Source organism: Salvelinus fontinalis, chromosome 37 (assembly GCF_029448725.1).
Source record: "Salvelinus fontinalis isolate EN_2023a chromosome 37, ASM2944872v1, whole genome shotgun sequence".
Lineage (NCBI taxonomy): Eukaryota > Metazoa > Chordata > Actinopteri > Salmoniformes > Salmonidae > Salvelinus > Salvelinus fontinalis.
In genome coordinates, this window is record NC_074701.1 from 5,835,901 (window position 1) to 5,862,653 (window position 26,753).

General features: G+C 45.4%; 1 protein-coding gene across 2 annotated transcripts in view; it reads right to left on the reverse strand.

Annotated features, from left to right (window-relative positions):
* lmbrd1 (LMBR1 domain containing 1) overlaps positions 1 to 26,753 on the reverse strand; it is a 212,046-nt gene that overhangs the window by 63,544 nt on the left and 121,749 nt on the right. For both annotated transcript variants that reach the window (XM_055901726.1, XM_055901724.1), the window contains exons 9-11: positions 25,759 to 25,827; positions 24,757 to 24,840; positions 4,546 to 4,610 (exon numbers count right to left, since the gene is read on the reverse strand). In XM_055901726.1, coding sequence (XP_055757701.1) covers positions 4,546 to 4,610; positions 24,757 to 24,840; positions 25,759 to 25,827 — 218 coding nt within the window. The remainder of the gene's footprint in view (positions 1 to 4,545; positions 4,611 to 24,756; positions 24,841 to 25,758; positions 25,828 to 26,753) is intronic.

Sequence of the window (26,753 nt, forward strand, 5' to 3'; positions counted from 1 at the left end):
ACGCTACTATAACAGACACAAACCATTTAACATTAGTTAAACAACATGTTACTATAACAGACACAAACCATTTCACATTAGTTAAACAACACGTTACTATAACAGACACAAACCATTTAACATTAGTTAAACAGCATGTTACTATAACAGACACAAACCATTTAACATTAACATCACGTTACTATAACAGACACAAACCATTTCACATTAGTTTAACCATGCATCATAAATCCATATGAAATGTTATCAGATATGAGATATGACAGCACACTCAAAATTTACCGGCTACACTAACTACAACCACACTGTCAGGACCCTGCACTTTTACTGGCTAAACTAACTACAATCACACTGTCAGGACCCTGCAACTTTACTGGCTACACTAACTACAATCACACTGTCAGGACCCTGCAACTTTACTGGCTACACTAACTACAATCACACTGTCAGGACCCTGCAACTTTACTGGCTAAACTAACTACAATCACACTGCCAGGACCCTGCAACTTTACTGGCTACACTAACTACTATCACACTGTCAGGACCCTGCAACTTCTCTGGCTACACTAACTACAATCACACTGTCAGGACCCTGCAACTTCTCTGGCTATACTAACTACAATCACACTGTCAGGACCCTGCAACTTTACTGGCTACACTAACTACAATCACACTGTCAGGACCCTGCAACTTTACTGGCTGCACTAACTACAATCACACTGTCAGGACCCTGCAACTTTACTGGCTGCACTAACTACAATCACACTGTCAGGACCCTGCAACTTTACTGGCTACACTAACTACAATCACACTGTCAGGACCCTGCAACTTTACTGGCTACACTAACTACAATCACACTGTCAGGACCCTGCAACTTTACTGGCTGCACTAACTACAATCACACTGCCAGGACCCTGCAACTTTACTGGCTACACTAACTACAATCACACTGTCAGGACCCTGCAACTTCTCTGGCTACACTAACTACAATCACACTGTCAGGACCCTGCAACTTCACTGGCTACACTAACTACAATCACACTGCCAGGACCATGCAACTTCTCTGGCTACACTAACTACAATCACACTGTCAGGACCCTGCAACTTTACTGGCTACACTAACTACAATCACACTGCCAGGACCCTGCAACTTTACTGGCTACACTAACTACAATCACACTGTCAGGACCCTGCAACTTCACTGGCTACACTAACTACAATCACACTGCCAGGACCCTGCAACTTCTCTGGCTACACTAACTACAATCACACTGCCAGGACCCTGCAACTTTACTGGCTACACTAACTACAATCACACTGTCAGGACCCTGCAACTTTACTGGCTACACTAACTACAATCACACTGTCAGGACCCTGCAACTTCTCTGGCTACACTAACTACAATCACACTGTCAGGACCCTGCAACTTCTCTGGCTACACTAACTACAATCACACTGTCAGGACCCTGCAACTTTACTGGCTACACTAACTACAATCACACTGTCAGGACCCTGCAACTTTACTGACTACACTAACTACAATCACACTGTCAGGACCCTGCAACTTCTCTGGCTACACTAACTACAATCACACTGTCAGGACCCTGCAACTTTACTGGCTACACTAACTACAATCACACTGTCAGGACCCTGCAACTTTACTGGCTACACTAACTACAATCACACTGTCAGGACCCTGCAACTTTACTGACTACACTAACTACAATCACACTGTCAGGACCCTGCAACTTTACTGGCTACACTAACTACAATCACACTGTCAGGACCCTGCAACTTTACTGACTACACTAACTACAATCACACTGTCAGGACCCTGCAACTTTACTGGCGAAACTAACTACAATCACACTGTCAGGACCCTGCAACTTCTCTGGCTACACTAACTACAATCACACTGTCAGGACCCTGCAACTTTACTGGCTACACTAACTACAATCACACTGTCAGGACCCTGCAACTTTACTGGCTGCACTAACTACAATCACACTGTCAGGACCCTGCAACTTTACTGGCTACACTAACTACAATCACACTGTCAGGACCCTGCAACTTCTCTGGCTACACTAACTACAATCACACTGTCAGGACCCTGCAACTTCACTGGCTACACTAACTACAATCACACTGCCAGGACCCTGCAACTTCTCTGGCTACACTAACTACAATCACACTGTCAGGACCCTGCAACTTCTCTGGCTACACTAACTACAATCACACTGTCAGGACCCTGCAACTTTACTGGCTAAACTAACTACAATCACACTGCCAGGACCCTGCAACTTTACTGGCTAAACTAACTACAATCACACTGTCAGGACCCTGCAACTTCTCTGGCTACACTAACTACAATCACACTGTCAGGACCCTGCAACTTCTCTGGCTACACTAACTACAATCACACTGTCAGGACCCTGCAACTTCTCTGGCTACACTAACTACAATCACACTGTCAGGACCCTGCAACTTTACTGGCTGCACTAACTACAATCACACTGTCAGGACCCTGCAACTTTACTGGCTACACTAACTACAATCACACTGTCAGGACCCTGCAACTTCTCTGGCTACACTAACTACAATCACACTGTCAGGACCCTGCAACTTTACTGGCTACACTAACTACAATCACACTGTCAGGACCCTGCAACTTTACTGGCTGCACTAACTACAATCACACTGCCAGGACCCTGCAACTTTACTGGCTACACTAACTACAATGACACTGTCAGGACCCTGCAACTTCTCTGGCTACACTAACTACAATCACACTGTCGGGACCCTGCAACTTCACTGGCTACACTAACTACAATCACACTGCCAGGACCATGCAACTTCTCTGGCTACACTAACTACAATCACACTGTCAGGACCCTGCAACTTTACTGGCTACACTAACTACAATCACACTGCCAGGACCCTGCAACTTTACTGGCTACACTAACTACAATCACACTGTCAGGACCCTGCAACTTCACTGGCTACACTAACTACAATCACACTGCCAGGACCCTGCAACTTCTCTGGCTACACTAACTACAATCACACTGTCAGGACCCTGCAACTTCTCTGGCTACACTAACTACAATCACACTGTCAGGACCCTGCAACTTTACTGGCTACACTAACTACAATCACACTGTCAGGACCCTGCAACTTTACTGACTACACTAACTACAATCACACTGTCAGGACCCTGCAACTTCTCTGGCTACACTAACTACAATCACACTGTCAGGACCCTGCAACTTTACTGGCTACACTAACTACAATCACACTGTCAGGACCCTGCAACTTTACTGACTACACTAACTACAATCACACTGTCAGGACCCTGCAACTTTACTGGCTACACTAACTACAATCACACTGTCAGGACCCTGCAACTTCTCTGGCTACACTAACTACAATCACACTGTCAGGACCCTGCAACTTTACTGGCTAAACTAACTACAATCACACTGCCAGGACCCTGCAACTTTACTGGCTAAACTAACTACAATCACACTGTCAGGACCCTGCAACTTTACTGGCTACACTAACTACAATCACACTGTCAGGACCCTGCAACTTCTCTGGCTACACTAACTACAATCACACTGTCAGGACCCTGCAACTTTACTGGCTAGACTAACTACAATCACACTGTCAGGACCCTGCAACTTCTCTGGCCACACTAACTACAATCACACTGTCAGGACCCTGCAACTTCTCTGGCTACACTAACTACAATCACACTGTCAGGACCCTGCAACTTTACTGGCTAGACTAACTACAATCACACTGTCAGGACCCTGCAACTTCTCTGGCCACACTAACTACAATCACACTGTCAGGACCCTGCAACTTTACTGGCCACACTAACTACAATCACACTGCCAGGACCCTGCAACTTTACTGGCTACACTAACTACAATCACACTGTCAGGACCCTGCAACTTTACTGGCTACACTAACTACAATCACACTGTCAGGACCCTGCAACTTCTCTGGCTACACTAACTACAATCACACTGTCAGGACCCTGCAACTTTACTGACTACACTAACTACAATCACACTGCCAGGACCCTGCAACTTTACTGGCTACACTAACTACAATTACTAGAGTTGACGTCTGTGTGAGTCATGAGTCTTAGTAACAACACTGTCTGTGTGACTCATGAGTCTTAGTAACAACACTGTCTGTGTGACTCATGAGTCTTAGTAACAACACTGTCTGTGTGACTCATGAGTCTTAGTAACAACACTGTCTGTGTGACTCATGAGTCTTAGTAACAACACTGTCTGTGTGACTCATGAGTCTTAGTAACAACACTGTCTGTGTGACTCATGAGTCTTAGTAACAACACTGTCTGTGTGACTCATGAGTCTTAGTAACAACACTGTCTGTGTGACGTGGGCCTGTACTATCTATACTAACTATTACTATCGTACCCAGAAACAGTTATACCTATGTGTTGTAGTAAATAAGAGTGACTCTGCATTACATTTATATGGCAGGTTAGGTGTACATGAGTCTACTTACTTTGAAATGAACAGAGCGACAACAAACAGCAGAGCGAACAGGATGAAGAAAATTCCCAGCAGAATCTGAAGGAGAGACAGAGAGAGAAAGAGAGAGAGAGGAGAAAGGGAGAGAGGAGAAAGAGTGAGAGAAGGAGAGGAGGGAGAGAGAAGGGGGAGGGAGAGAGAGAGAGAGAGAGAGAGAGAGAGAGAGAGAGAGAGAGAGAGAGAGAGAGAGAAATAGAGGAGGGAGAGGGAGAGAAATAGAGGAGTGAGAGGGAGAGAAAGAGAGAGGATGGAGAGGGAGAGAAAGAGAGAGGAGGGAGAGGGAGAGAGAGGAGGGAGAGAGAGAGGAGGGAGAGAGAGAGGAGGGAGAGAGAGAGAGGAGGAAGAGGGAGAGAAAGAGAGGAGGGAGAGAGAAAGAGAGGAGGGAGAGAGAGAGAGAGGAGGGGGAGGGAGAGAGAGAGAGAGGAGGAAGAGGGAGAGAAAGAGAGGAGGGAGAGAAAGAGAGAGGAGGGAGAGGGAGAGAAAGAAAAGAGAGAAAGAGACAGAGACAGAAAGAGAAAAGGTGAGAGAAAGAGAGAAGATAAAAGAGAGATGTTATGTTGTTGAAGGCATCAGTCACAAGGGAAGTGTTAGGTATTAATATCCTCCATGCTGTAGACTACATGCAGAGGGAACTGAAACGTGTTAGAATGGCAACTCATGGGCCTTCAGACTTTAACCTAAGGGTCATGTCATTTGTCAAAGCATGGCCATATGGACTGGCCGGGCACAGAGCGCGGTCTGCCACTGCTGCCAAAGATGACGGGGAGGCAGGGGAGGCGAAACAGAGGCCCAGACCAGTGTGTGTGTGTGTGTGTGTGTGTGTGTCTGTCTGCTTGCCAGCCTTCCAGTGGCCCTTCTGGCCTCAGGTCGGATAAAAATGTAACTTACCAACTTTGGCCACCAGGGACAAAATACAATCAAACACATGTACACACATATGCCAGATACAGACACCCCACAACACACAGACACAAATACCATGACATTGCTGAGCCCAATCACATCTGACAGCCTGTGTTAATCTTCTGAGTCTAACTGTGTCTCCTTCAGAAAATGCTGTCTCTCTGTGAACAACATGTAGTATCCCTGTAATAACCACGGCTGTGTCCAACTTGTAGGGTTGCAAAGGATTGGAAACTTTCCGGGAAATTTTCCATGAGAACTTAAGGGTATTTTGCTTAAGTTCATCAAAAAAAAGTTTGCTTATAACAGTGAACCTTTTTTTGTGGGATAAACATAAGGCAATTCTAGGTCTTGTGGTATATTTTGGTTAAACTATCCCCAATTCAATGGAATTGCAACCCTCCGCATGCACAGTGCATTCGTCCATCACATGTACAGCTGACTCTCAAGATCTTGCAAACTAATGAGATGCTATTGAGCCCACGCTACTACACTGTCTGAGCCAATGACAACATGCTTTCTGGTAAGTTTTTATTACAATACTGGGTGGGGTGAATATTATATTTTACATACATAATTTTTTGTTAAAAAAAAGCCTACAGCAAAGTGTGTTTAAATAATTTCTAACTTGTTAACAATTTCTGCTAGTTAGTCTTTGCTACCATGTGGGTTTTAGCTTTATTGAGCGTGCTAACTGAGGAGTGTTAATTCACCTGTTTCCATACTTTTCATTTTAAAGCATTTACATTACAAAGGAGTTGTTTAATCTAACTGCTTAAATATTTATTTGTATATGGATTTTTTTTTTGTTGAAAGTTATTTTAAAAAATCAAATCTTTACATGAAAATGCCACGGGCACTATATGATGTGCGGAGACCTTTCAGTGCAGCTAATGTAGAAGGAAAAGCGGTGTACATTTGCAAATAATGTGTCAAATCATATGTGAAGAATGCAACAAAGATGCAGAATCATCTGGCCAAGTGCATAAAGTTCCCTCAGCGCTCACAACAACCAACCTCTGACAAAGGTCCCTCTACTTCTATTCGATAGCAACAGCTCATGGTCCTCCTAGAATCAGATGCTTTTTTGACTCAATAGAGGAACGTAGTCAGAGAAATGCTAATGAATGTCTTGCTCGAGCTGTGTATGAAACTGGTTCACCTCTGTTGCTCACAGGAAATGTGTATTGGAAGAGATTTCTGAATGTTCTTCCCCCAGTATACACCCCTCCAACCAAGACATGCTTTATCTACTCATTTCCTGGACGCAGAGTTCAACAAAGTTCAAGTGAAGGCCAGGCAAATCATAGAGAAAGCAGACTGTATTGCAATCATCTCTGATGGGTGTTCGTGGGCAAGGAATAATTAACTACATCATCTCCACCCCTCAACCAGTATTCTACAAGAGCACAGACACAAGGGACAACAGACACACCGGTCTCTATATTGCAGATGAGCTGAAGGCAGTCATCAATGACCTTGGGCCACAGAAGGTATTTGCACTGGTGACAGACAATGCCGCGAACATGAATGCTGCTTGGTCTAAAGTGGAGGAGTCCTACCCTCACATCACACCCATTGGCTGTGCTGCTCATGCATTGAATCTGCTCCTCAAGGACATCATGGCACTGAAAACAATGGATACACTCTACAAGAGAACCAAGGAAATGGTTAGGTATATGAAGGGTCATCAAGTTATCCTTTTGGGGCTATAGGGGGCGCTTTGGAAAACTGGAAAATATGTGCAAATTTTCAAACGGCCTCTTAATATATTTTTGCTCTTACAATATGCATATTGTTAATACTGTTGGATAGAAAAGAGTCTATAGTTTCTAAAACCGTTTTAATTTTTTCTCTGAGTGGAACACAAGTCCTTTGGCAGCACTTTCCCCGACCAGGAAGTAAAATGCAAGATGTTTATGCTCGCTTCAACGCTCTGCCTATACATGGTCATGCCACCTATGACCCGAAACACACCTCGTACGCCTTCCTCTGGGTGTCAAGAGGACGTCAGAAGAGAAATCTTGCGTTTATCTTGTTCTGACGTGAAATAAGACCTATTTCTTTGGCGTGACTGTCAATTTCAGGAAGTCAGAAGCGCGCGACTTGGGAGAGATATCATGTTTTGTTTTGCTGCCGTTTCTGATGTGAACTATCTCCAGCTCGAATTTGATTTGATAAATGAGACCATGTCATCGTACTGTATGTTTTTTCAATATAGTTTAATCAGATTATTTGAATTTTTTCGGGAGTTTTGCCGTGTTCTGTAATGTTTCCTTTGTTTACTTTGGAGAGATCCATGCCACTCGACTAGTACCCCTGCTAAAGGAAGATGGAAAGTTGCCATTCTGAATGGATTGAACGACTATTCTGGACTAAGGACAACTTGATCAACATTCTGATGAAAGATCAGCCAAAGTAAGACCAAATTTATAATGTTATTTCATATATCTGTCGTGCATGTCAACTGGTCGCGCGCGCCCAAGTGTGTCTGTCTGGCGTGGCTATGCTAATTTAGCGCTACATTTAGTTTTCGATGTAAAACATTTCATAAATCGGAAATATTGTCTGGAATCACAAGAATCCTGTTTTTCAATTGCTGCACAGTATGTATTTCTCCGAAATGTTTTATGAGGAGTAATTAGGTATTTGATGTTGGTGTCTGTAAATGTTATGGCTGCTTTCGGTGCAGTTTTTGAGTGTAGCTGAAATGTAATTTATGATTTATACCATAAATATGCACATTTTTCAAAAAAAACATATGCTATACAATACATATGTTATCAGACTGTCATCTTAGGAAGTTGTTTCTTGGTTAGTGGCTATATATATCTTCATTTGGTCGAATTTGTGATAGCTGCTGATGGAGTAAAAAACTGATGGAGTAAGAAAAGTAATGTCTTTTGCTAAGGTGGTTAGCTAATAGATTTACATATTTTGTCTTCCCTGTAAAACATTTTAAAAATCGGACATGTTAGCTAGATTCACAAGATGTCTGCCTTTCATATGCTGTATTGGACTTGTTAATGTGTGAAAGTTAAATATTTTAAAAAAATGTATTTTTTGAATTTGCCGCTCTGCCTTTTCAATGGAGTGTGGGAGGAGTGCCGCTAGCGGCACCCCTGTCCTCGAGAGGTTATAGCAACAATCTACCTCACCAAGCAAAGTGAGAAGAATAAGAGCACCACATTCTGTTGTGAAATACATCAAAAAGCATGAAGACTTCTGCCTGAAGCCCATACACGCTGCAGCGTACATGTTGGACCCCAAGTATACTGGCAAGAGCATCCTGTCTGGTGCAGAGATCAACAAGGCCTATGGTGTCATCACTACCATGTCTCGTCACCTTGGCCTGGATGGGGGCAAGGTTCTTGGCAGTCTGGCGAAGTACACTTTAAAGCAAGGGCTTTGGGATGGAGATGCAATATGGCAGTCGTGCCAACGTATCTCATCAGCCACCTGGTGGAAGGGACTTTGTGGATCTGAGGCTCTTTCCTCTGTTGCCTCTATCCTCCAAATCCCACCAACATCAGCCGCCTCAGAACGCAACTGGTCCTTTTTTGGAAACACACACACCAAAGCACGCAACAGGCAGACCAATACAATGGCTGAAAAATTGGTGTCCATCTGGGCAAATTTGAGGCTTTTTGAGCCTGACAACAAGCCATCCTCAACAAGGTTGGAAAGTGACAGTGAAGATGAGGCCTCAGAGTTTGATGTTAGAGAGGTGGGCATTGAGGAGATCCAGGGAGAAGACAAGGAAGCCCGAGAGGAAGACAACCAAAGCTTTAGTTTCTAGACTATCATTTTACAGATGTATGTTGAAAATGTCTTTGGGAGATGGATCATTTGGGATCATTCAATATTCCCTTTCTTTTGTTGTTCAGTGAAATCATCCCATGTGAAGCGTCAACTCATTTAATTCAAGTTCAATTCGTAACTAAATTGATTTTTTAAATTTCTATTGGAAGGATTTAATAATTATGTCTACTTATGATAAGGTAAAAGGTTTATGCTTCTGTCTCCATATAATATGGCAAATATATCCAATGCAAAATTCAAAAGGCACTCGCACATCTGAGCAATCTTATTTGCAGGTGCTAGCAACAATTGAACAAGATGAAGGAAAAAGGAAACGACACACTGCTCTTGATAGTATCACCGATATTTAATAAGCTTACGTATCGGCCACACGGCCTTCGTCAGAGCTTTTGGGATTTTTTGAAAGTTGCACCCTTATGTAGACCTGGCTCCACCCACATCCGTTCTACACATCGAAGGGGGTTGGAGGAAAAGGAAAAACAAACAAGTGCCTCCAAATATAACAATATGCATTTCATAAATATTACAAAAGTGTATAAATAAGGCGTATTGAACACGTCTGTAAAATCTCAATGAGGACATAGCAAGTATATCCAATGCAAAAAAAACATTTACATTTAAATGGTATTAATATTAATTTGCATACATTTCCGTTAATTCCCATATATTCCCATCAAATCTCAAGGGATGTTTCCACCTCGGAATATTCCCCAAAAATGTGCAACCCTACCCACATGGCACCCTAATCCACAACATGTAGTATCTCTGTAATAACCACGGCTGTGTCCCACATGGCACCCTAATCCACAACATCTAGTATCTCTGTAATAACCACGGCTGTGTCCCACATGGAACCCTAATACACAACGTCTAGTATCTCTGTAATAACCACGACTGTGTCCCACATGGAACCCTAATCCCTATATAGTCCACCTCTTTTCACTAGGCCCAAGAGGGAATAGGGGGCCTTTTAGGGTGCAGCCCCATCCCTTAGTGCACCAATCTCTCCTTCAGCACTACACTCCTGGTCTGTAGAATGGATTCACCTGTCTGTCTGTGTGTGTCCGTCTGTCTGTGTGTGTCCGTCTGTCTGTATGTGTATGTGTGTGTGTGTCTGTATGTGTATGTGTGTGTGTGTCTGTATGTGTATGTGTGTGTGTGTCTGTATGTGTATGTGTGTGTGTGTCTGTATGTGTATGTGTGTGTGTGTCTGTATGTGTATGTGTGTGTGTGTCTGTATGTGTATGTGTGTGTGTGTCTGTATGTGTATGTGTGTCTGTGTCTGTATGTGTATGTGTGTGTGTGTCTGTATGTGTATGTGTATGTATGTGTATGTGTATGTGTATGTGTGTGTGTCTGTATGTGTATGTGTCTGTATGTGTATGTGTGTGTGTGTGTGTCTGTCTGTGTGTGTGTGTGTGTGTGTGTGTCTGTCTGTGTGTGTGTGTGTGTGTGTCTGTCTGTGTGTGTGTCTGTCTGTCTGTATGTGTCTGTCTGTATGTGTCTGTCTGTCTGTATGTGTCTGTCTGTCTGTATGTGTCTGTCTGTATCTGTCTGTCTGTCTGTCTGTCTGTCTGTCTGTCTGTCTGTCTGTCTGTCTGTCTGTGTATGTGTGTGTGTGTGTGTGTGTGTGTGTGTGTGTATATGTGTCTGTCTGTCTGTCTGTCTGTCTGTCTGTCTGTCTGTCTGTCTGTCTGTCTGTCTGTGTCTGTCTGTGTCTGTCTGTCTGTCTGTCTGTCTGTCTGTCTATGTGTCTGTCTGTCTGTCTATGTGTCTGTCTGTCTGTCTATGTGTCTGTCTGTCTATCTATGTGTGTGTGTGTCTGTATGTGTATGTGTATGTATGTGTATGTGTATGTGTATGTGTGTGTGTCTGTATGTGTATGTGTCTGTATGTGTATGTGTGTGTGTGTGTGTCTGTCTGTGTGTGTGGATATACTACATCCGGTTTGGAGCGAGCGGTCGCATTTGCATTCGCTCTGCAGGTAGTATAAATTTTCATTACATTTTATTACATTTCATTATAGTACAACGGTTTAATTTGTCTAACCTTAGCAATTTCTTCTTAGCTAGCTACTTAGCCGTCTGTGTATAAAAGATAATTGCGTATTTATCGTATTTCGTCGCCTATCGTAGCCCAGCAGCTAGCAAACGTCCACCGTCTACCGTATAACTTTTCATTACATTTCATTATAGTACAACGGTCTGATTTTCATTTTCATTACAGTACAACGGTTTGATTTGTTTGATCTTAGCTAGCTACATAGCCGTCTTTGCATCAAACATAATTGTGTAGTTATTGAGGTTCGCCAGCCAGCTATTTTCGCCCTAACGTAACGCAACGTAGCCAACACGGCTAGCTAGCCAGCTTGCCACCGAATAGCAGCATTGTAGAAACGAGCGCATTACAACGTAACGACTTGATCAGTGTAGTGTTGGCTGACTACACAGTTGTCTTTGCTATCTTTGATTTGTATTTGTTCGATCTTAGCTAGCTACTTAGCTGGCTACATAGCCGTCTTTGTATCGGTGATAATTGTGTAGTTATCAAGGTTCGCTGAGGTTCGCTAGCCAGGTATTCTCGCCCTAACGTAACGTAACGTAGTAAACCCTGCTAGCTAGCCAGCTAGCCACCAATTAGCAGCACTGTAGAAACGATTACATTACAACGGAACGACTTGACTTGTGTAGTGTTAGCTAGCTACATAGTTTTCTCTGCTATCTTTGTATCTAAGATAATTGTGTAGCTTTGAGTAATTATCGGTTAGCTAGCCAGCTATTTTTTCGCCTGCCGCGCTGCCGTCCTCCTACCTAGCCAACGCTGCTAGCTAGCCAACTTCTACCGAATAGCAGCACTGTAGAAACTTACATTACAACGGAACGACTTGATTAGCGTAGTGTTAGCTAGTTGTCTTTGCTGTCCTTGTATCCACGATAATTGTGTAGTTTAGAGAAATTTAGTGAAATTGTCGAGGTTACCTAGCCAGCTTCACTTTCAACAACGTAGCTACTGCTAGCCAGGCTACTTCACCAGCCAGCAGTACTATATCATTTTAGTCAATAAGATCTTGTATTTTATTTTTATTTTTTTGCAACGTAAGCTTAACTCTCTGAACATTCGAGACGTGTAGCCCACTTGTCATTCTAATCTCCTTTGCATTAGCGTAGCCTCTTCTGTAGCCTGTCAACCATGTGTCTGTCTATCCCTGTTCTCTCCTCTCTGCACAGACCATACAAACGCTTCACACCGCGTGGCCGCGCCCACCCTAACCTGGTGGTCCCAGCCCGCACGACCCACGTGGAGTTCCAGGTCTCAGGTAGCCTCTGGAACTGCCGATCTGCGGCCAACAAGGCAGAGCTCATCTCAGCCTATGCGTCCCTCCAGTCCCTCGACTTCCTGGCACTGACGGAAACATGGCTCACCACAGATAACACTGCTACTCCTACTGCTCTCTCTTCGTCTGCCCACGTGTTCTCGCACACCCCGAGACCTTCTGGTCAGCGGGGTGGTGGCACCGGGATCCTCATCTCTCCCAAGTGGTCATTCTCTCTTTCTCCCCTTACCCATCTGTCTATCGCCTCCTTTGAATTCCATGCTGTCACAGTTACCAGCCCTTTCAAGCTTAACATCCTTATCATTTATCGCCCTCCAGGTTCCCTTGGAGAGTTCATCAATGAGCTTGATGCCTTGATAAGCTCCTTTCCTGAGGACGGCTCACCTCTCACAGTTCTGGGTGACTTTAACCTCCCCATGTCTACCTTTGACTCATTCCTCTCTGCCTCCTTCTTTCCACTCCTCTCCTCTTTTGACCTCACCCTCTCACCTTCCCCCCCTACTCACAAGGCAGGCAATACGCTTGACCTCATCTTTACTAGATGCTGTTCTTCCACTAACCTCATTGCAACTCCCCTCCAAGTCTCCGACCACTACCTTGTATCCTTTTCCCTCTCGCTCTCATCCAACACTTCCCACACTGCCCCTACTCGGATGGTATCGCGCCGTCCCAACCTCCGCTCTCTCTCCCCCGCTACTCTCTCCTCTTCCATCCTATCATCTCTTCCCTCTGCCCAAACCTTCTCCAACCTATCTCCTGATTCTGCCTCCTCAACCCTCCTCTCCTCCCTTTCTGCATCCTTTGACTCTCTATGTCCCCTATCCTCCAGGCCGGCTCGGTCCTCCCCTCCCGCTCCGTGGCTCGACGACTCATTGCGAGCTCACAGAACAGGGCTCCGGGCAGCCGAGCGGAAATGGAGGAAAACTCGCCTCCCTGCGGACCTGGCATCCTTTCACTCCCTCCTCTCTACATTTTCCTCTTCTGTCTCTGCTGCTAAAGCCACTTTCTACCACTCTAAATTCCAAGCATCTGCCTCTAACCCTAGGAAGCTCTTTGCCACCTTCTCCTCCCTCCTGAATCCTCCTCCCCCTCCCCCCCCCCCTCCTCCCTCTCTGCAGACGACTTCGTCAACCATTTTGAAAAGAAGGTCGACGACATCCGATCCTCGTTTGCTAAGTCAAACGACACCGCTGGTTCTGCTCACACTGCCCAACCCTGTGCTTTGACCTCTTTCTCCCCTCTCTCTCCAGATGAAATCTCGCGTCTTGTGACGGCCGGCCGCCCAACAACCTGCCCGCTTGACCCTATCCCCTCCTCTCTTCTCCAGACCATTTCCGGAGACCTTCTACCTTACCTCACCTCGCTCATCAACTCATCCCTGACCGCTGGCTACGTCCCTTCCGTCTTCAAGAGAGCGAGAGTTGCACCCCTTCTGAAAAAACCTACACTCGATCCCTCCGATGTCAACAACTACAGACCAGTATCCCTTCTTTCCTTTCTCTCCAAAACTCTTGAACGTGCCGTCCTTGGCCAGCTCTCCTGCTATCTCTCTCAGAATGACCTTCTTGATCCAAATCAGTCAGGTTTCAAGACTAGTCACTCAACTGAGACTGCTCTTCTCTGTATCACGGAGGCGCTCCGCACTGCTAAAGCTAACTCTCTCTCCTCTGCTCTCATCCTTCTAGACCTATCGGCTGCCTTCGATACTGTGAACCATCAGATCCTCCTCTCCACCCTCTCCGAGTTGGGCATCTCCGGCGCGGCCCACGCTTGGATTGCGTCCTACCTGACAGGTCGCTCCTACCAGGTGGCGTGGCGAGAATCTGTCTCCTCACCACGCGCTCTCACCACTGGTGTCCCCCAGGGCTCTGTTCTAGGCCCTCTCCTATTCTCGCTATACACCAAGTCACTTGGCTCTGTCATAACCTCACATGGTCTCTCCTATCATTGCTATGCAGACGACACACAATTAATCTTCTCCTTTCCCCCTTCTGATGACCAGGTGGCGAATCGCATCTCTGCATGTCTGGCAGACATATCAGTGTGGATGACGGATCACCACCTCAAGCTGAACCTCGGCAAGACGGAGCTGCTCTTCCTCCCGGGGAAGGACTGTCCGTTCCATGATCTCGCCATCACGGTTGACAACTCCATTGTGTCCTCCTCCCAGAGCGCTAAGAACCTTGGCGTGATCCTGGACAACACCCTGTCGTTCTCCACCAACATCAAGGCGGTGGCCCGTTCCTGTAGGTTCATGCTCTACAACATCCGTAGAGTACGACCCTGCCTCACACAGGAAGCGGCGCAGGTCCTAATCCAGGCACTTGTCATCTCCCGTCTGGATTACTGCAACTCGCTGTTGGCTGGGCTCCCTGCCTGTGCCATTAAACCCCTACAACTCATCCAGAACGCCGCAGCCCGTCTGGTGTTCAACCTTCCCAAGTTCTCTCACGTCACCCCGCTCCTCCGCTCTCTCCACTGGCTTCCAGTTGAAGCTCGCATCCGCTACAAGACCATGGTGCTTGCCTACGGAGCTGTGAGGGGAACGGCACCTCAGTACCTTCAGGCTCTGATCAGGCCCTACACCCAAACAAGGGCACTGCGTTCATCCACCTCTGGCCTGCTCGCCTCCCTACCACTGAGGAAGTACAGTTCCCGCTCAGCCCAGTCAAAACTGTTCGCTGCTCTGGCACCCCAATGGTGGAACAAACTCCCTCACGACGCCAGGACAGCGGAGTCAATAATCACCACCTTCCGGAGACACCTGAAACCCCACCTCTTCAAGGAATACCTAGGATAAAGCAATCCTTCTGCCCCCCCCCCCCCCCCCCTTAAAATGATCTAGATGCACTATTGTAAAGTGGCTGTTCCACTGGATGTCATAAGGTGAATGCACCAATTTGTAAGTCGCTCTGGATAAGAGCGTCTGCTAAATGACTTAAATGTAAATGTAAATGTAAATGTGTGTGTGTGTGTGTCTGTCTGTGTGTGTGTGTGTGTGTCTGTCTGTGTGTGTCTGTCTGTCTGTCTGTATGTGTCTGTCTGTCTGTATGTGTCTGTCTGTCTGTATGTGTCTGTCTGTCTGTATGTGTCTGTCTGTGTCTGTCTGTCTGTATCTGTCTGTGTCTGTCTGTCTGTCTGTCTGTCTGTCTGTCTGTGTATGTGTGTGTGTGTGTGTGTGTGTGTGTGTGTCTGTATGTATATGTGTCTGTCTGTCTGTCTGTCTGTCTGTCTGTCTGTCTGTCTATGTGTCTGTCTGTCTATGTGTCTGTCTGTCTATGTGTCTGTCTGTCTGTCTATGTGTCTGTCTGTCTGTCTATGTGTCTGTCTGTCTGTCTATGTGTCTGTCTGTCTGTCTATGTGTCTGTCTGTCTGTATGTGTGTGTGTCTGTCTGTCTGTATGTGTGTGTATGTGTCTGTCTGTCTGTATGTGTATCTGTCTGTCTGTCTGTCTGTCTGTCTGTCTGTATGTGTGTGTGTCTATATGTGTATGTGTGTGTGTGTGTGTCTGTATGTGTATGTGTCTGTCTGTCTGTCTGTGTATGTGTCTGTCTGTCTGTCTGTGTATGTGTCTGTCTGTCTTTCTATGTGTCTGTCTGTCTGTCTGTCTGTCTGTCTGTCTGTCTGTCTATGTGTCTGTCTGTCTGTGTGTGTGTGTGTGTGTGTGTGTGTGTGTGTCTGTATGTGTATGTGTGTGTGTGTGTGTCTGTATGTGTATGTGTCTGTCTGTATGTGTATGTGTCTGTCTGTCTGTATGTGTATGTCTGTCTGTATGTGTATGTGTCTGTCTGTCTGTGTATGTGTCTGTCTGTCTGTGTATGTGTCTGTGTCTGTCTGTCTGTGTATGTGTCTGTGTCTGTGTCTGTCTGTATGTGTCTGTCTGTCTGTCTGTATGTGTCTGTGTCTGTCTGTCTGTATGTGTCTGTCTGTCTGTATGTGTCTGTCTGTCTGTCTGTGTCTGTCTGTCTGTGTCTGTCTGTCTGTGTATGTGTCTGTCTGTCTGTCTGTGTATGTGTCTGTCTGTCTGTCTGTGTATGTGTCTGTCTGTCTGTCTGTGTATGTGTCTGTCTGTCTGTCTGTCTGTGTATGTGTCTGTCTGTCTGTCTGTGTATGTGTCTGTCTGTCTGTCTGTCTGTCTGTCTGTCTGTCTGTCTGTCTGTCTGTCTGTGTATGTGTCTGTCTGTCTGTCTGTCTGTCTGTCTGTCTGTCTGTGTGTGTGTGTGTCTGTGTGTGTGTGTGTGTGTGTGTGTGTGTGTGTCTGTGTGTGTGTGTGTGTGTGTATGTGTGTGTGTGTGTCTGTGTGTGTGTCTGTGTGTGTGTGTGTGTGTGTGTATGTGTGTGTGTGTGTCTGTGTGTGTGTGCACGTTCAGCCTGCCCTTCCTTTTTCTCAATATATATTGATTGGCAGGGTATTGAAGAGAGATGGCCCTGGCCTATCATTTTTTAATAGAGAGAGAGAAAGAGGTGCCTCCATCCCCTCTGTGATAATGACCAGACAGTATGTGTAGAGATGGCTCGGTCAGAGGGTTCATCTGTCTGGATAAGTCATAAAGTCTTTCGTCTGCCTGGATTGCCAGATGGGTGGGGATCGCCATTGTGGGACAAGTGAAATAGTTCCATTGTACCAGACAAGCTCAATCAAGCACAGATAAAGTATTTTAAATTACTTTAAATAGTATTTGAAGCCAGGTCTGCACTGGGATCAGGGCTTTGTCTGTATCAGACAGGAGATAGTACCGGGAGGCTACTGTATGATGGCAATGTTGATATACCGTACTATCTATCTACGTTGTTGTGTATGTATGTGTGTGTGTGTCTGTGTTTTCATTAGGTGTATCTCAGGTGCCGTGTATTCATATCTTCAAACCGTCCCTAAACCACCACCACAAGGCCTCTGGCCCGGCACAGAGGAGCAGACTAAACCCCACCACAAGGCCTTTGGCCCGGCACAGAGGAGCAGGCTAAACCCCACCACAAGGCCTTTGGCCCGGCACAGAGGAGCAGACTAAACCCCACCACAAGGCCTTTGGCCCGGCACAGAGGAGCAGACTAAACCCCACCACAAGGCCTTTGGTCCGGCACAGAGGGGCAGACTAAACCCCACCACAAGGCCTCTGGCCCGGCACAGAGGAGCAGACTAAACCCCACCACAAGGCCTCTGGCCCGGCACAGAGGAGCAGACTAAACCCTACCACAAGGCCTCTGGCCCGGCACAGAGGAGCAGACTAAACCCTACCACAAGGCCTCTGGTCTGGCACAGAGGAGCAGACTAAACCCCACCACAAGGCCTCTCGCCCGGCACAGAGGAGCAGACTAAACCCCACCACAAGGCCTTTGGTCCGGCACAGAGGAGCAGACTAAACCCCACCACAAGGCCTTTGGTCCGGCACAGAGGAGCAGACTAAACCCCACCACAAGGCCTCTAGCCCGGCACAGAGGAGCAGACTAAACCCCACCACAAGGCCTTTGGTCCGGCACAGAGGAGCAGACTAAACCCCACCACAAGGCCTTTGGTCCGGCACAGAGGAGCAGACTAAACCCCACCACAAGGCCTCTGGCCCGGCACAGAGGAGCAGACTAAACCCCACCACAAGGCCTTTGGTCCGGCACATAGGAGCAGACTAAACCCCACCACAAGGCCTCTGGCCCGGCACAGAGGAGCAGACTAAACCCTACCACAAGGCCTCTGGTCTGGCACAGAGGAGCAGACTAAACCCCACCACAAGGCCTTTGGTCCGGCACAGAGGAGCAGACTAAACTCCACCACAAGGCCTCTGGCCTGGCACAGAGGAGCAGACTAAACCCCACCACAAGGCCTCTGGTCCGGCACAGAGGAGCAGACTAAACCCCACCACAAGGCCTCTGGTCCGGCACAGAGGAGCAGACTAAACCCCACCACAAGGCCTCTGGTCCGGCAGAGAGGAGCAGACTAAACCCCACCACAAGGCCTTTGGTCCGGCACAGAGGTGCAGACTAAACCCCACCACAAGGCCTCTGGTCCGGCACAGAGGAGCAACAGTAATTCTACAAGCTGAGCTGTATTGCAGTGTTGACAGCAGCCTCTGAGACACACACAAGGCTGTCATTGTGTTCCTCTTTACATAGTGTTCTATTGGTGTGATGTCACATCTTCCAGGGAACGTTAGCTGCCAGGCAACACAATGTTAGTTACAGGAAGGTAGGCCGACAAATGACATTATTTAAGTAGGTTTATAAAGACAATATATGTATAGATAGTTTATATTTTTTAGTTTAAGTTTATACATCTGTAACAAACAGTGATTGTTATTTTGGATCCTGCAAAATAGCGAGCTTGTGTTACCGAATAGTGTAGGCATAAATGCTGAATTGTGCGCCATGGAACAAAGACATCTCCGGTATCTAGACTGAGGCTGTATCGAGGCTATATATCTGAGCATGGACTGGGGCCATCTATTAAACGTTAATGATCACTGCAACATCCCCACACGTGCAGATACAGCAGACTACCTGGAGCAAGGAGAAGTGGTTCCTGCTCTCCATTCAGCTCCACAGACACACAGACAGCCTGGGTGGCTGAATAATACATCCTGCTTCATTTAGCTGCCTTTCTGTCTGCTGTTCATCTCATAATGGCACATTCTGATACACCAAGATGAAACCAAGAAGCTCTGTTTCAGTCCAAGATCACCCACCGACATCATACAGACAGGTGCACTATGGACATGCTGGTGGGCAGACATGAGTTGGTGTGAAGGTAAATGTTATTGTCTGAGGTGAAGTTACATGGTTATCAGCTAAGCTAATTAACTAATTTATCAACCAATTAGTGAATTAGGTCTCATTAAAGTCTCTCTAGGCTCATTAGGGAAGCAGATGATAGTAAATACACTCAAAATGCAATGCAAAAACATCCATCAAAATTAATTAAATCAGATTGAGTTCACTACGGTCACTCACAAAACAAGCCTATCTGTCAATCATCCAAATGTATTTATGAAGCCATTTTAACACCAATACTGGTTACATAATGCTTTCTAATGGCCTAGAACCCTCAACGAGCAGGCAGCAGCAGACTGAAAGACAGACAAAGGTTGCAGTAAAGTACTGCTGTGACCGACACACAGACAGACACTAAGGCATTAAAGCAACCACAGCAGAAGAGTGTGCAGGGCTCTATGCTGGCCTTTTTAACAAGGAACATGTGTGTGCCAAAATTGAAAAATGGAAGCGCACACAAATACATTTAGGAGCAGAATAAAAAAGATTTGAGGTAATAAAGCTAGAATCCTTCATTTATCTAGGCGCACTGGTGCTCCTCAATACAATGTCCAGGTCGCACAGCTATATATTTAAGAGCATATGCAGGTAAAATGGTGGCACTGCAGAGCCCTGCTTTGTGAGAGAAACAGAGAAATACCGGTAGGTAACTCTGCTCTGGAAGGATCCCTGCCTGGCACCTGGTGCTCCCAAAGAGAAAACAGACATATAGGTCACAAGAAAAGGTCCTTGATCCCATTCCAGTCAGATTTCACCGCATTGAAGTGATCCAACACGTCGGGTGTAATATAATATAACACGTCTGGTGTAACATAATCTAACACGTCCGGTGTAATATAATCTACCACGTCCGGTTTAATATAATATAACACGCCCGGTGTAATATAATCTAACACGTCCGGTGTAATATAATCTACATTTACATTTACATTTAAGTCATTTAGCAGACGCTCTTATCCAGAGCGACTTACAAATTGATGCATTCACCTTATGATAACACGCCTGGTGTAATATAATCTAACACGCCTGGTGTAATATAATCTAACACGCCTGGTGTAATATAATCTAACACGCCCGGTGTAATATAATCTAACACGTCCGGTGTAATATAATCTAACACGTCCGGTGTAATATAATCTAACACGTCCGGTGTAATATAATCTAACACGCCCGGTGTAATATAATCTAACACGTCCGGTGTAATATAATCTAACACGTCCGGTGTAATATAATCTAACACGTCCGGTGTAATATAATCTAACACGCTCGGTGTAATATAATCTAACACGTCCGGTGTAATATAATCTAACACGCCCGGTGTAATATAATCTAACACGTCCGGTGTAATATAATCTAACACGTCCGGTGTAATATAATCTAACACGTCCAGTGTAATATAATCTAACACGTCCGGTGTAATATAATCTAACACGTCGGGTGTAATATAATCTAACACGTCGGGTGTAATATAATCTAACACGCCTGGTGTAATATAATCTAACACGTCCGGTGTAATATAATCTAACACGTCGGGTGTAATATAATCTAACACGTCGGGTGTAATATAATCTAACACGCCTGGTGTAATATAATCTAACACGTCCGGTGTAATATAATCTAACACGTCCGGTGTAATATAATCTAACACGCCTGATGTAATATAATCTAACACGTCCGGTGTAATATAATCTAACACGTCCGGTGTAATATAATCTAACACGCCTGGTGTAATATATTCTAACACGTCCGGTGTAATATAATCTAACACGCCTGGTGTAATATAATCTAACACGCCTGATGTAATATAATCTAACACGCCTGATGTAATATAATCTAACCGGTCTGGTGTAATATAATCTAACACGTCCGGTATAATATAATCTAACACGTCTGGTGTAATATAATCTAACACGCCTGGTGTAATATAATCTAACACGTCCGGTGTAATATAATCTAACACGCTCGGTGTAATATAATCTAACACGCCTGGTGTAATATATTCTAACACGTCCGGTGTAATATAATCTAACACGCCTGGTGTAATATAATCTAACACGCCTGATGTAATATAATCTAACACGCCTGATGTAATATAATCTAACCGGTCTGGTGTAATATAATCTAACACGTCCGGTATAATATAATCTAACACGTCTGGTGTAATATAATCTAACACGCCTGGTGTAATATAATCTAACACGTCCGGTGTAATATAATCTAACACGCTCGGTGTAATATAATCTAACACGTCCGGTGTAATATAATCTAACACGCCCGGTGTAATATAATCTAACACGTCCGGTGTAATATAATCTAACACGTCCGGTGTAATATAATCTAACACGTCCAGTGTAATATAATCTAACACGTCCGGTGTAATATAATCTAACACGTCGGGTGTAATATAATCTAACACGTCGGGTGTAATATAATCTAACACGCCTGGTGTAATATAATCTAACACGTCCGGTGTAATATAATCTAACACGTCCGGTGTAATATAATCTAACACGCCTGATGTAATATAATCTAACACGTCCGGTGTAATATAATCTAACACGTCTGGTGTAATATAATCTAACACGTCTGGTGTAATATAATCTAACACGTCCGGTGTAATATAATCGAACACGCCTGATGTAATATAATCTAACACGTCGGGTGTAATATAATCTAACACGTCTGGTGTAATATAATCTAACACGTCCGGTGTAATATAATCTAACACGTCCGGTGTAATAGATTATATTACACCAGACGTGTTAGATTATAACACGTCTGGTGATCAACACACAGCCAATCAGACCCTAACACATGACAGGTGATCAACACACAGCCAATCAGACCCTAACACATGACAGGTGATCAACACACAGCCAAGCAGACACCAACACATGACAGCAGTGGAAACAGAACAGCCAGAAGACTGGTAGGTAGTGTAGCTCTGCTCTGGGGCTCCCTGCTCATCGTTCCTGGCTGGTGCCTGGGAATACAGTAGATATATCTGCCATCTCATTACTGTGTAGATGTGAGTTTTGGGAGTGTCATAAGGACTGGCCCCCCTCGGTTAAAGACACACTGTTACAGAAGCTAGCCGGCTGCTTTAACGTTTCATTAGAGCTTGTGAATAAACAGTGGGCCTGTGGAGATATAAACTGGGAGACGATGAACGGTGGGGAGGATTGTGACACGTGAACCACAGAGAGATACTGAGGTTGGAACACAGAATGAATAACTATATAATATGAAGGTCGTTTTATGCCATTAGGAGTCTGTGCTGTTCAGTGGGCCTGTGGAGATGTAAACTGGGAGAGGATGATAAGTGGGGAGGATTGTGACACGTGAACCAAGAGAGGAAGGTTGGAAGGCTCTCTATTCTATTATCTTCCATTCTACTCTGTGCTGTCCTCAAAATGTGAACCGTTAGAGAATGAACGGTGGGGAGGAGGAGTCTAACACATGAACCATTGTCAAGACAGGTAGGTTGGAAGCATTAGAGCAGTAGGATTCAAGGCCGGGGGGCAACGGGGGATCTGCAGTGGGGTCGCCCCCAAAACAATGTATAATAAGATACGTTTTTTTAGAAAGATCATTTGACTGAGTAAATTAATTTATTGGTATTGTTTTCATTTTGATAAGAGATGAAAATGTAATGAATTGAAGGTTGCTGTAAAAATCAACATTTGTGTAATTAGATTTGGGGTGGGGTGGCGATAAATTCAGAAAAGCTTTGAGATAGAACGCAAAGTATTATATTGTATGTTTAATTATTTGGTTTAAAGATAGAAATTGAATGACTATAATATAATGACTCTATGTTACTGTGTTTCTATGGTTCAGAAGTTTTCCCATGCGGTTCTAAAACTGTCTCAAAAACATTTAGGTGAGAGATAAAGTCCAAAGAAAATGATGTTGGCCTGGTGGACACGGCCTGGTGGACACGGCCTGCTGGACACGCCCTGCTGGACACGGCCTGCTGGACGCGGCCTGGTGGACGCGGCCTGGTGGACGCGGCCTGGTGGACGCGGCCTGGTGGACGCGGCCTGGTGGACGCGGCCTGGTGGACGCGGCCTGGTGGACGCGGCCTGGTGGACGCGGCCTGGTGGACGCGGCCTGGTGGACGCGGCCTGGTGGACGCGGCCTGGTGGACGCGGCCTGGTGGACGCGGCCTGGTGGACACGGCCTGGTGGACACGGCCTGGTGAACACGGCCTGGTGGACACGGCCTGGTGAACACGGCCTGGTGGACACGGCCTGGTGGACACGGCCTGGTGGACACGGCCTGGTGGACACGGCCTGGTGGACACGGCCTGGTGGACACGGCCTGGTGGACACGGCCTGGTGGACACGGCCTGGTGGACACGGCCTGGTGGACACGGCCTGGTGGACACGGCCTGGTGGACACGGCCTGGTGGACACAGCAATGTTGACTTTATCTTGAATGAATCCCATAGCTAGCATATGGCTGGCTACCTTTCATTTGGACAGGTGTACATGTTTCTTGAACTATTAGATGTTCGGTAGTGACACTTCTTAAAAATACATGAAGATTTACCAACTTGCTCCCTCATTTTCTCCAGAATGCTAGCAGACAGACTACTCACCATGTGGCCGTAGTGTGGAGAGGGATGCCATCAAAAGGTGGACAGCATTTTTTTTTGAGAAAGATGTTGAAAAATAAACAAAACTAATAAATAGATCAGCATTGTTAAATGTATTGATAGAACGACTCAAGATGTTGTAACAATATAATAGTGTTAAAAAAAATCTAAAAACATGAATTGCCTATTTTTAAAACAAATGTTTCGAGTCAGGGTTTGGGACAGCCACCTCAATAGAAATCGGTGTGTAAACAATGCAGTTTAATTGTATTAATGTAACAATATATTTGTTATTGCCTCAGATTTAATTAGACCATATACTGACGAAAATACATTTCCTACGTTTTTTAGGGGTGGTAGTACAGTTTGCACCACTTCTGTAGAAAATACCTACATAGGGAATAGGGAACCATTTGGGATGCACCTTAGATGATGTGTTGACTCATAATCAGTGTGTCTCTTCCTAGTTACTGTATGGAACAGATGACATGATGAGCATAGTCCTTCATCACTGTCAGCTGGGACTGCTGTGTGTGTGTGTGTGTGTGTGTGTCTTTCCAGTCGGTAAAGAGAGATGACAGTGTTACATTATCAGCACACTTACGTAATATTGATTGTTCAATATCTCTTTAATCTCCAATGTAACACGTAACACTGTATTGGAACCGGTTGAAACTGGAAAATCCATTTAACTTCTCAAAGTGAAAAGTTAAATGACAGACCAGCTTCTGGTTAGATGGGGACCTGAAAGTGTGTGTGTTTCTCACCTTGAGTGGTCTGAGAGCAGATCCAACCTTGGTGCAGCAGTGACTCTCTGCTATCTCCAGGTGCCTTCCCCTCCTCTGGAGCACCTAAAGGACCTCAATGAAAACATTCTCCATGTGTTGTTGTTCCCTAAAGAAGCAGTTAATAAGCCCTGAGAGAAACGGGCCTCGTCTGTGCCAGAACGGACCATTCTCTGTTCCCTCCTCAGTGTTATTACTTATGCATCTTGTCTTGGATGTCTGGTTTTTTCATTGTTATATAAACTAATTGAAACAGAGAGAGATGCTTATAAACAGGGCAAGGTGACCGGGGACAATAGTTTGGTTAAACAGTACAAATACGACCTACGCAGATGGATCAAGATGGTGAAACCCAAGTATAAGGACAAAGTAGAGGAGCAATTCAGCGGGTCGGACACAAGGGGCTCCTAACGGTCACGGGGTATAAAAAGAAATCCAGCCACATTGGGGTCACCAACGCCACCCTGACCCTGTGCTGCCAAAAAGAGCCGCCGAGGCCAACGTGGTCTACACTGAGGACCTATGGAAGTCATTCCAATCACACCTGTAACCCTGAACATGTGACTATTAAACACTCTGAATCTGAACAACAATCACACCTGTCACCGTGAACATGTGACTATTAAACACTCTGAATCTGAACAACAATCACAGCTGTAACCCTGAACATGTGACTATTAAACACTCTGAATCTGAACAACAATCACAGCTGTAACCCTGAACATGTGACTATTAAACACTCTGAATCTGAACAACAATCACACCTGTAACCCTGAACATGTGACTATTAAACACTCTGAATCTGAACAACAATCCCACCTGTAACCCTGAACATGTGACTATTAAACACTCTGAATCTAAACAACAATCACACCTGTAACCCTGAACATGTGACTATTAAACACTCTGAATCTGAACAACAATCACACCTGTAACCCTGAACATGTGACTATTAAACACTCTGGATCTGAACAACAATCTCACCTGTAGCTTGTCCTCAAACTCATGGAGGTTACGACGGTCCCGCGACGACAGAGGACGCCCGTCCTCACACTGGAGACAAACACACAGACAAAGAGGAGGTATGAGAGGACTGCAGGTGTTCTACAGCGTTACTAGTCTGAAGGTATGAGAGGACTGTAGGTGTTCTACAGTGTCAACAGTCTGAAGGTATGAGAGGACTGCAGGTGTTCTACAGTGTCAACAGTCTGAAGGTATGAGAGGACTGTAGGTGTTCTACAGTGTCAACAGTCTGAAGGTATGAGAGGACTGCAGGTGTTCTACAGTTTCAACAGTCTGGAGGTATGAGAGGACTGCAGGTGTTCTACAGTTTCAACAGTCTGAAGGTATGAGAGGACTGCAGGTGTTCTACAGTTTCAACAGTCTGAAGGTATGAGAGGACTGCAGGTGTTCTACAGTTTCAACAGTCTGAAGGTATGAGAGGACTGCAGGTGTTTTACAGTGTCAACAGTCTGAAGGTATGAGAGGACTGCAGGTGTTCTACAGTGTCACTAGTCTGAAGGTATGAGAGGACTGCAGGTGTTCTACAGTGTCACTAGTCTGAAGGTATGAGAGGACTGCAGGTGTTCTACAGTTTCAACAGTCTGAAGCTATGAGAGGACTGCAGGTGTCCTACAGTTTCAACAGTCTGAAGCTATGAGAGGACTGCAGGTGTTCTACAGTTTCAACAGTCTGAAGGTATGAGAGGACTGCAGGTGTTCTACAGTTTCAACAGTCTGAAGGTATGAGAGGACTGCAGGTGTTCTACAGTGTCACTAGTCTGAAGGTATGAGAGGACTGCAGGTGTTCTACAGTTTCAACAGTCTGAAGGTATGAGAGGACTGCAGGTGTCCTACAGTTTCAACAGTCTGAAGGTATGAGAGGACTGCAGGTGTTCTACAGTGTCACTAGTCTGAAGGTATGAGAGGACTGCAGATGTCCTACAGTGTCAACAGTCTGAAGGTATGAGAGGACTGCAG